The sequence below is a fragment of the Glycine soja genome, chromosome 4 (genome assembly GCF_004193775.1).
Source record: "Glycine soja cultivar W05 chromosome 4, ASM419377v2, whole genome shotgun sequence".
Lineage (NCBI taxonomy): Eukaryota > Viridiplantae > Streptophyta > Magnoliopsida > Fabales > Fabaceae > Glycine > Glycine soja.
In genome coordinates, this window is record NC_041005.1 from 14,955,549 (window position 1) to 14,968,025 (window position 12,477).

Genomic DNA, 12,477 nt, shown 5'->3' on the forward strand with positions numbered 1-12,477 from the left:
CGAGGACGTGTAGTCCTCTGAAGGCGAGGGCGTGTAGCCCTCTGAAGGTAAGGACATGTAGTCCTCTGAAGGCGAGGGTGTGTAGCCCTCTGAAGGCGAGGACGTGTAGTCCTCTGAAGGCGAGGGCATGCAACCCTCTGAAGGCGAGGACGTGTAGTCCTCTGAAGGCGAGGGCATGTATCCCTCTAAAGGCGAGGACGTGTAGCCCTCTAAAGGTGAGGACGTGTACTCCTCTGAAGGCGAAGGTGTGTAGCCCTCTGAAGACGAGGACGTGTAGTCCTCTGAAGATGAGGACGTGTAGTCCTCTGAAGGCGAGGGCGTGTAGCCCTCTGAAGGTAAGGACATGTAGTCCTCTGAAGGCGAGGGCGTGTAGCCCTCTAAAGGCAAGGACGTGTAGTCCTATGAAGGTGAGGACGTGTAGTCCTCTGAAGGCAAGGGCATGCAACCCTCTGAAGGCGAGGACGTGTAGTCCTCTGAAGGCGAGGGCATGTAGCCCTCTAAAGGCGAGGACGTGTAGCCCTCTAAAGGTAAGGACGTCTACTCCTCTAAAGGCGAGGGTGTGTAGCCCTCTGAAGACGAGGACGTGTAGTCCTCTGAAGATGAGGACGTGTAGTCCTCTGAAGGCAAGGGCGTGCAGCCCTCTAAAGGCGAGGACGTGTGAAGGCGAGGGCGTGTAGCCCTCTAAAGGCGAGGACGTGTAGTCCTTTGAAGGCGAGGACGTGTAGTCCTCTTAAGGCGATAGGTACTAGTACCCAAGGGTCCACCCTTGTGAGAAAGCAAGAGATCGACTCATTGAGAGGGCTGGTCATCCCAAATTCACAAGATTGGACAATAGAGGTAGGAAGTCTATGCAGTTAACATGATTTTCAGGGATGCAGATGCATGCAACCTTTGTCTTGAAATGCGGTAAATATGGATAGAAGAACAAATGATCGGTTGAAATTCATTTTATCATTTATTAGGTGAGAAAACGGCTTAAATAAACGGTTAAAAGCTCGTTAAAGCGGAAGAAAAGAAAACTAAAAGTAAGCGAAATTAAAGTGAAAGTACACAAAACAAGTAGGGACCACTAAGGGTGCATAGCATGAATTGAAAGATTCAATTTCGGGAACTTACTGGTTGAAGACCGAAGAACGACAAAGAACGAACGAAGAATGGTGAAGAACGATGAAGAATTTCCACAGAATCGCTTACGAAAGCGTTACAGAAGTATCTCGCCTTGGATTTTCTTCACGAAAACACATTTTTTCACCCAAAACAACCGAAATGCATAGCCAAGGGGTGATGAATATTTTTGAAACAGCCCCCTCCCCTATTTATAAGGAAAAAAGGGAGGTGTTTGCCGCCCAGAGGCTTCTTGAGGAAGCTTTCTAAGCGCACCTAAATTACTAAGTTCACCCCCCTTTTCATACTGTACGGAAAAGTTACGGAAGCCTTATGGAAGTGTTTTGGATTTGATTTTCATCTTTTTTGCTCTTCCCTTTCACCAATGTTAAGTGAAATATGCTTACCCAAGATTTTCGGAAATTTTACGGAAGCATTACGAAAGCCACGGAAGCCCCGGAAACCATTTTTCAAAAATGTGGAGGAACTTGCCGCCCAGTTGCTTCCTCCTTAAGCAACACAATTCCATAATGTCATGAAGGATTCGAATTGCTATTTACACCCCTATCTTGATAAGTTCACCCCTCATTTTTGTGTTTTTGGCTGTTTTCTTTCCAAAATCTCACGAAACTTTATGCATTCCGTAATGACGTCCATTTTCTTTCTGGAATGTTGCGAAACTTTACGGATTACGCAACAATGCTCTTTTTGACTTCGGAAATATTGCGGAACTTTACGGATTACGCAACAATGCTTCTTTTTGACTTCCATAATGTCGCAGAACTTTACAGATTACCTAACGATGGGTGTTAAGTACCTCGAGGCGGTCAAGCGAAGGTTGCATGCCACCAAACAATATTCCCCATATGAAATTAGGATATGACAAGTGGTAAATTAAACAAGTATAAACAACTATGTATTATAGTTTTAATATACATACCAAGCGAATGGCATGATCCTACAAGCTGATAGAACCACCTATATGCATACATCCACCCTTTTCAGATGCTCAATTTTTTTTTTTGCCTGTGCACACTTGAAACGATACTCAAGTGCATTCCAATGTGATAACAGATCATTCCAAACGCGATCTCCAATCCAATATGGCCTTTTATTTTCATTTCGGGCATCCTTAAACATCTCAAAAAGTCTATGAGAGGCTTTCGAGTTAAAAGCTTTTTTAATTTTATTCTCTTCCTCAGGTCTCCAGACCAATTTTCTCTAAAGTATAACAAAGTTATGAAATGGTACACAATTAGAAAAATACGAATTTTACAATTTCAGATAAAATAAAATAAAAATCAGCATTACTATCCATTTCAACCCTTCAACTAATTCATTGACAAAAGAATAATTTACCTTAAAATGCTGGAAAAAAAGTTCCTGATGATCTTTTGGAATCGCTCCCCATGTAGGCCATGGTTGACCAAATTGTTGCCTAATGGACAAAGTGATAGACTTTGCCGCAACCTTAGATGGATGAAACCTAAATATAAAAAATAATTCATGAAAATAGTAAAAGATCAAATAATGCATCATATATAATGATAATTATATATATTTTGTAATATTTACGCTCCATTGATTAGCGTAACCATAGGACGATCATTAAGAGGGAGAGGGGATCTTTCATTGCCAAATTTGTAGCTTTTTCATTGGTAGGCGTGTTGGCTACAGCTGGGGATGAGGAAGGTGTGGATGCAGGTATCGAGGACGGTCCACGTGCATCAACCGAGGATAGAGATGGTGTGGATGCAGGTACCATGGATGGTCCACATGCATCAACATGAGATGAAGATGGTCTAGCTTCAGTCGAAGGTGGAGATGGTGTAGCTGCAACATCAGGAGGCCTAACTAGCATAGACACAGAAGACACGGATGAGGTAAATGATGGTAGACTATCCCGAGGTGGTAATAGTCTAACCACATATCGTTTTTTCTTCGTAGTTCTCCCTTTCCCACTAGAGTCATGAGACGGAAGTCAGGGAGGGTCAACACCACCTAATGACATATCTATATATAGAAAAATAATATTATAATATAAACACTCAAATAGAATATTGGGATGAATGAAAATTATATAACTAACAAACTTCCATATGACAACAAAAATAAAATACACTAACAAAGTTTTCAATTATTAAAAGAAAGCAAACATGTCACTAATAACAAACATTATAAATGACTAACAAGCATCAATATCTAATTCTATTCAGAATTGTAAACTTCAAAGTCGTCTTCTAATTCCCCTTCATTATCTTGTTCAATATTTTTTGATTCTCCATTCAAATTATTTGATTCTTCTTCATTTGTCAACAAATTAGTAGGGTCTACTTCTTCAACACCACCTCTTGAATCTTACAATCTAGTAATACTTTCAACTTCAATGACTTTGTTGACATGTGACATTTCCTCAACTTGGTAAGGCACATGATCTTGTACATGATCGGATTTTATGTAACCCCTTGGCTTCATTTTAATTGCAACATACCAACCATGCTTGTCCCTTCTTGTTGCCGAATACGGCACATAATACACCTGCCTTACATTATGTGCACTAATGAATGAGTCAAACAGATTATAGCTTCTATCAATTAGTATTTCCACTATGTCGTATTTGGGATCAACTCTTGTTCCTCTACTCATTGGATCAAACCAGTGACAATAAAATAATACTACTCACTTAGGATAACTTGTAGTATTATACTCCAGCTTATATATATGTTGAATGACCCCATAAAAATCATTTGTGGCTCCTTTTATAAGGCCCTTTACGTAAACCCCACTATTTATCGTTTTCTTCCCTTCAGTCCATGCTTGAGTATGGAATTTGTACCCATTAACAAAGCATGTGTGCCATTCTTTGACGCAACTCATCGGACCATACGATAAATCCTTTAAGTGTTGGTTTCTCACATTTGTAGGCTCATTTATAACCTACGAATATAAAGAGTATGAACAGTTATATTTTATTTACCATAAAGTAGCAAAATAAAATATTCAATAACAAATACTTTTTCTGGGAACCAAGTAGGAAAATCTGCATGTAGATTGCGAGTAGAGGCATTTGACTGGGATTGCAAGAATGAACTGTCCAAATATAATGTATCACGAGTCAATATTTGAAGTATAATGCAATTGACAACCATAATTAATGAAACCCAAAGGGCATACATTGTGAAACTTACTCAAGGTATGGCTTCACTTCAACACAATTAGTCAACACATGAACATGGGTTGAGTCTTTCTCATCATCAGTTAACCAGTGAATCAACTCTTTCCCAAAAGGACGACCTTACTGGTCAAACACTGATAACATTGGTGGACGCCTTTCAGTTTCAATTGCAATTTGATTCCTAATATTGTGCGACGACAACATAAATTTTTTGAAATAATGAGAACAAAAATAAGTTGTCTCACAATTTATGTAAGACGCATAGATGGATCATTCAACCCTGGCTTTATTTTTCACTGTTCGTTTAGAATCGCCTATGAATCTACAAATTTTAATCAAAACCAAGCCATCATTGATGAGCATTAAACAAATGAATTTTAAATAAAATACAATGATCATTTTAGTACCTTTCAAATGGATACATCTATCTATATTGGACTGCTTCACCAAGTCTAGCTTCATATGCTAAATGAATAGGTAGATGTTCATTGAATAACAAAACCAGGGGGAAATATGTGAATATATGTATACATGATTTTGATGATGCCAAAGAAGAATCAAACAAGGTTGCTTCAAAGGATAAACAATGCTTCAAGATTAATACAAGATTGCTTCAACAAACAAAGCCTTGTTTCAAGATTCACTAAAGATCAAGCCTTGCCTCAAAACAAAGTGTTTCCAAGACATGCAAGGCTCTGGTAATTGATTACCAGGCAATGTAATGATTACTAGAAGACAAGTTTGAAAAATAGTTGTTTAAAAGGGTTTTGAATTTGAAATTTGAACCTGTAATTGATTACCAGATGTGTGTAATCGATTACTAGCAATGAAACTCTTGAAATTCAAATTCAAAAGTCATGACCCTTCAAAATATAATTGTGTAATCGATTACCAGAAACCTGTAATCGATTACCAGTGAAGAAATTCAGAAAAAGCTTTTTGAAAAGACACATCTCTTCAAACCATTTTGAAAAGGCACGAAGGGCCTATATATGTGTGTATCTCTGACTTCAAAAAGCAAGAGAGAGATATTCCAAGAGAACTTCATTGCCAAATGCTCTCTCAACAACTCTTGGGCAAATACTTGCAAATCCATTAAGAGTTCATCCATGAACTTCAATTGTAATATTCTTCTCTTAAAGAGAGAATTCTTCTTCTTCTTCTTCTTCTTCTTCTTCTTCTTATTCAAAGAGATTGATTAAAGGACCGAGGGTCTCTTAAGTTGTAAGGATTCCTGAATATAAGGGAAGGGTTGTCCCTGTGTGGTTCAGACTTTGTAAAAGAATTTTTACAAAGAGAATGGAAAATCTCAAGTGGGTTGCTTGAGGACTGGACGTAGGCACGGGAAGTGGCAGAACCAATATAAATCGAGTTTGCATTTCTCTTTTTCCTTATCTCATTTATATTATTGCAATCAATTTTGTCTTGCATGTTTAAAGAACATTATTAAATTGATTATTGCTTCTACTTCTGCATTCTGAGCCTATCATTTAGAAGGGGGTTAAAAGTTTGTTAGTGGGAAATTAATTCACCTTTTCTTAAGATAACTGAGGCCATTTGTCCAACAAAATGTTCTCTCCAACTTGCACAGAATGAATGGAATATTTTGTTCCATTCTACTCAAGCCATCCTTCATCAAAGTTTTAGAACATAAATCTTTGAAGAAATGACTTATTTCAATAAGTGGATTTAAGACATATGGCGACAATGTGTTAAAAGCAATAGGAAGTAAATACTCCATGAACACATGACAATCATGACTTTTCATCTCATGCATGGTTCCCTAATCAACATTGCACTACCCATATCCATGTACATTTGTCCAATGATGCCAATACCCATATCCATGTACAGTTGGTGGTGGTAGAGCAGTTTCTGTGACTTTTGGCAAATCTCTAACCCTACGCCAAACTTGTGTAGGTGTCAACATACACGGTGGTTCATCCCTTTCTACTTCCCCTTTTTTGAAGGCATTGTTGTTCCTTCTAAATGCATGATCACTAGGTAAGAACCTATGATGACAATCAAACTAAGAAGTTTTTCCCCCATTTGCTAACTAAAAGGCCTTTGTGTCCTCCATACAATACGGGCACGCCAGTCTACCATGTGTCCCCCAACCAGACAACATGCCATAAGTAGGAAAATCATTAATAGTCCACATCAAAGCTGCCCTCATCATGAAATTTTGCTTTCTTGAAACATCGTAAGTCAGAACATCACTCCACAATTTCTTTAGATCATCAATCAAAGGTTGTAAATAAACATTAATACCAACAGTTGGATTAAATGGGCCTAGTACGACACAACTCAAAAACATATAAGGTTTAGTCATACACATTTATGGAGGAAGATTGTATGGGTTAACAATGATAGACCAACAAGAATAAGGTGTAGATGATGCTTGAATATATGGGTTAAATCCATTTGTGCATAAACCGAGTCACACATTTTGCAAATCAATAGCAAAATCTGCATGTACCTGATCAAAGTACTTCCAGGCTTCACCATCAGAGGGATGGCGTAACTTGCCTGAAGGTCTTCTATTCTCATAGTGTCATGTCATTTGGCTTGCAGTTTGCATTGATGCAAACATTCTCTGCAACCTTGGTATTATAGGCAAATAAAACATCGCCTTTACTGGAACTAGTTTTTTGTTGCTTGTTCCAACAGTCTTGGCATGATACCTGGGCTTGTTACAACATTTGCATTCAGTTAACACTCCATCATTGTTATAATACAACATGCAACCATCCATGCCGCAGTCAATCCTCTTAGCCTCCAATCCCAACTTCGATACTAACTTCTTCGCATCATATTTTTTTTGGCAAACCATCTTTTATAGGTGTTGCATCTAAAAGAATTTTTGAAATAAACTCTAAGCACTAGTCAGGAACATTCCAATTGGACTTGCAAGCTAAAAGCCTCGCGGATATTGATAATTTTGAGTCTGTTGCCCTTTCGTACAACGGTTCATTCATCTCTACCAATAAATTATAAAATCTTTGAGTATCTTCATTTGGAGGTTCTTCCATATTATTTGAGTTTGGAGCTTCAAATGTCTAAGGTTGCCTGAAAGCATCACACACCATGTCTTACATTAACATAAATTGTTCATGTTGAGCCACATATTCTGCACTAGTTGAAGCATCCATGTAATTGTTGCCCTTATTTAAATCAACATACGACATGTGTTCACCATGATAAGTCCAAATCTAATAATTAGGCTTGAACCCATTTTTGTAAAGGTGAACCTTTATAACTCTATCCTCCAAAATCCTAGTACAATCGCATTTAACACAAGGACATCTGATCCCCCGTCATTCCGATAACAATCTTGCTGACTATTTTTGCTTACAAACTATTCAAGCCCCTCAATAAAAGACTCTTTCAAACCGCTTCTACCACTATAACATCTATCATACATCCAACGATGATTCCAAAGAATATTGGTCATATTCTGTATATTTAAGAAAAAAATAGGAACATTCATGTTTAGTCGCACATAATCTTACAGTTATCTCTATTATTAGTAGCAAAAATTCTAATCATAAATAATAGAACGTACATGTGAGTAATGAAACGATCACCCAGCACAATCTCAACTATGAAGCTGAGAGTAAGAGACAAAGAAAAAAGTTTGAAAATCATTATCTATATATTTAAAGCATACATATAAAGTATATTTATTCTCATCGAAGAAAGGTTTATCTTTTTGTATTATTAAATAATACCATGTTTTGTTTTGTTTTTTTTTTTTTGCCCATTTTATGTCGTTTACCTAAATATGTACCTATGAAAAATGTCAAGCTTATATTTTTTGACACATTCTTTTCAACACTTTTTAATTGGTTAAAATTGATTGAAATGAAAAATTTTACTAAATATGATCAATTACATTTTTTTAGTAAAAATTATGAATAATTCGTACAAATAATATGTTAAAAAAAGTTTATACCTAATGAAAGGAGCATAATGGGTAAAAAGAATCCATACGTTGTAAGGGAAATATACTAATAGTTTAGGTGTGAGGTCATGTGATAGTTAATCACTTACTTATCAATCAGGTATGGGTGTTGATTGAATGCATGATCATGGCACACAGTTGATGGTCACTGTGACAAGGTGCTAGTCTAAGATTCCCTTTATGATTTGAGTAGGATAATTGAATCTTTTGTGAGGCCTAGTACTAGCTAGTCTAGAACAAAACCCATGCTTATGTGAATAATAATTTCAATATTTTTATTCTAATTTACTAGTATATTAATACTTGAATCCATTATAACAAATTTATTATCAACATTTTAATTGATATAAATATTTTCTAAAAAATCAATAAAATATAAATTCTAATAGAATACTAATATGTTAGCAATAAAAATTCAACGTAAATATAATATATTATATAATATATTATTTAATTAAAAATATTTGAAAGTATTTATTTTGAATAGATTTTAAAGTATTTTAATTCTTATAATTAAAATATAGACCAACAGATTGTACACAAAGAATTCTTGTAAGTTTGTATCTAATTTAGTCCTATAAAAATGTCTTAGGTGAAAATTAATTATTCTCTAGTTATGTACTCTATCTTAAAAAGTAATACTTAAAAATTTTCCTATTAATCAACGTGAGCCGTTAAAAATTAAAATTAATTGATGTTAATGTGAAGTAAAATATAATTGTAATTTAGTGATTCTTGGATTGTTATGAGGAGCTTTATTGTTAAAACGAGATTACAATTCCAAAGTGCAAACGGACGAGGTATGTTGAAAGTTATTTGCTTGGTAGTTATTAGCATTTTAAGGGTTTTGCTTAGGGCATCAGTAGAATTGTTGGTACACCCAGCAAAATTTTCTAAATACCCATTATACCCTTAGCTTATAAGTATAGGTATCCTTTGTCATTTTGCATCCGAGCTTTTGCGTCCGAGCTTATTTTCATTTTCGTTCACCGTCATTCATTCCGTGAGAGGTTATTGGCGAGAGTTTGACGTTCGTTGTTGTGTCATCTTTGGTGGTTGGTTAGCAAGTGGTGTTGTGGCGGTGGCTGGTTTGGTTGACGACGAAGGTAAGGTTTTATTATTTTATTTCGCAATGCAGAAGGATTTCTAATTTGTAAGTTGAATTAGTTTTACAAATTGATAATCCGTAAAGTTAATTGAACTTACGGATTCAAAATTTGTATTCCAACGAATCCGTATACTTCTTATGGATTGGTAATCCGTATGAAGCTTACGGATTGAGAATACATAAGCTTCATATGGCTTACCAATCTATAATAAGTACATAGATTAGGAATCTGTATGCTCCTTACGGATTGGTAATCCGTATGCATGATAAATATTGTTTTGAATTTTGTTTTGAATTTAAATGTTTTTTCTTAAATTATTTTATTTTTTAGTCAGAAAAATTAAAATTGATAATCATAAAATTTAAATATATATAATCAAAATATTCATTTGATAGTTATAATTTGTATACAAAGAAACTAATATTTAGGGTTTAAAAATTAATACATAATTTTTTATTCGTTTTTATTTTAGTTTAATGTATTATATTAATAAGTGTAGTAAAAAATGCGAAAATTATATGATAGTATATTTTGGTGTGGTTAGGAGTTTTTTGTTTGTTATTGAAATTTTGGAATGTTTTGTTAAGATAGACGAAGATCAGTGGATGTATGATTGTGTAATGTCCGAAGAAGTTTATATGAATGACCAAAATGAAGACGAAGGTGGAATGAATGAAGAACATGTTGATTGCTCTGATGCATTCAATACTTCTTAGGTAGTAATATGATTTATTGTTATTAAAGTAATTAAATGAATGTTTGTTGAAGACTAAAGTTGTATGGATTGCATTATAGGTGTTTGCTACCCATGATGATGTTCTGCAATGGGCTCAATTTGTTGCTTATGAAATTGGATTTGTGGCGGTGATTATGAGATCAAACACAAAAAATGGTATTAGAGGAAGGACCTCATTTATTTTAATTGGCTGTGAAAGGAGTGGTCAGTATAGGGCCAAGAAGAAGGATTTGGTAAGAACATGTACTGGTAGTAGAAAATGTGGGTGTCCATTTAAGCTACGTGCAAAACCAGTTGTAGGGGGTGAAGGATGGATGGTGAATTTAATCTGTGGGAGGCACAATCATGAATTGGCAAAGTCTTTAATTGGGCATCCATATGTCGGTAGACTAACTAAGGATGAGAAGATAATTGTTGTTGATATGACAAAGTCAATGGTCAGACCCATAAATATTCTTCTAATGTTGAAAGAGTATAATGTCAATAGTTATACAATGATCAAACAAATATACAATGCAAGAAATGCTTACCGTTCTTCCGTAAGAGGCAATAATACTGAAATGCAACAACTAATGGGGCTTCTTGAATGGGATCAATATATTCATTGGCATAGATTAAAGGATGAATATGTTGTGCGTGACATATTTTGGAGTCATCCTGATGCAGTCAAATTAACTAATGTCTGTAATTTGGTCTTTTTGATAGACAGTACCTACAAGACAAACAAGTACAGACTGTCGTTACTTGATATTGTTGGTGTGACACCAACAGGGATGGCATTCTCTGCTGCCTTTGCCTATTTGGAAGGAGAACATCTGAGTAAAGATGTTTGGGCTCTAGAAAGGTTTCGTCGTCTTTTCCTTAAACGTGATGCACTCCCTAGAGTTATTGTCATTGACAGAGATCTAGCATTGATAAATGCGGTGAAAGTTGTATTCCCTAAGTCCATGAATTTGTTGTGTCAGTTTCACATTGATAAGGATGTGAAGGCAAAGTGTAAAACCCTTGTTGGTCAAAAAAATGCATTGGATTATGTAATGGAAGCCTGGGAGAGTTTAGTGGATTGTCCTTTTGAGCAACAGTTTGATGACTGCCTTAAGAAGTTTGAAGTTGATTGCTCACCATAGCCAATGTTTTTTGACTATGTTAACCAAACATGGGTCATTCCTCACAAAGAAAGATTTGTTAAAGCTTGGACAAATAAGGTCATGCACTTAGGAAACACAACAATAAATAGGTATTAAATTGTTAAATATATAAAATTGTTAGCTTTTACGATTGAATGCATAAAAAAATAATGTGTTTCTTCTATTGGTTATGTATCTCATATGCAGGGTTGAGTCTACTCATTGGGCCTTAAAAAGACTACTACAAAATAGCCTTGGAGACCTATGTAGCATTTTGGGAAGCCATGAACAACATGATCATGCTGCAACACACTTAAATTAAGGCATCTTTTGAGACAAGTACACATGTGGTTGGACATGTGTTTAAAGTTACCCTATACAAGAGACTACTTGGCATGGTATCAAGGTATGCTTTAAATTAGATTGCTACTAAGTTTGAGCGTGTACATTATGCTAGCAAAAACCTTTCTCGTTGTGGATGTGTGATAAGAACTACTCATGGTCTTCCATGTGCGTGTGAGCTATCCAAATATGTTGTTGGTAGCATACCACTTGAGACAATCCATATGTTTTGGCGGAGGCTAAGTTTTTTAGACCAAGGGTTATTCGAAGCTAAAGTAAGCATAATCGAAGAGATGGAAACCATTTTCAAGCAATTTAAAGAACTACTCATGGTCTTCCATGTGCGTGTGAGCTATCCAAATATGTTGTTGGTAGCATACCACTTGAGACAATCCATATGTTTTGGCGGAGGCTAAGTTTTTTAGACCAAGGGTTATTCGAAGCTAAAGTAAGCATAATCGAAGAGATGGAAACCATTTTCAAGCAATTTAAAGAACTTGATGTTTGTGGCAAAGTTACTTTGAAGAGTAAACTTTGGGAAATTGCTTACCCTGATCTAAACTCTATGTGTGCTCCTCCAGAAAAGGTCAAAACAAAAGGTGCTCAGAAGAGACCGGTGACAAAGCAACAAAGATCTACAAAGCGTGATCCCTCATACTGGGAGTATGTTGATGCATTACATTCCGTGAAAAATAGTAATTCGTCAGTGAAACATAGTGCATCATCATCCAAGCAACCATTTTAAAGAAGGACCATGCTGATGTTGGATCAATTTCATCCATGCATTCATGATTCCATTGTAAACATTGTTGATGTGAAAGTTGATGGTAACTGTGGATATCGTGCAGTTGTTACCCTATTAGGTATGGTGAAGATTCATGATCATTGGTGCGCAACCATTTGCTTAAAGAACTTACAAA

The 12,477-nt window shown here is 35.8% G+C and overlaps 1 protein-coding gene across 1 annotated transcript; it reads left to right on the forward strand.

Moving 5' to 3' along the window:
• Positions 1-6,835: 6,835 nt before the first annotated feature.
• Positions 6,836-11,215, forward strand: LOC114410600 (protein FAR1-RELATED SEQUENCE 5-like). Its single transcript, XM_028374561.1, has 3 exons — positions 6,836-6,886; positions 9,940-10,035; positions 10,148-11,215. The coding sequence occupies exons 1-3, from the start codon at positions 6,836-6,838 to the stop codon at positions 11,213-11,215; spliced, it is 1,215 nt and encodes a 404-aa protein (XP_028230362.1).
• Positions 11,216-12,477: the final 1,262 nt, after the last annotated feature.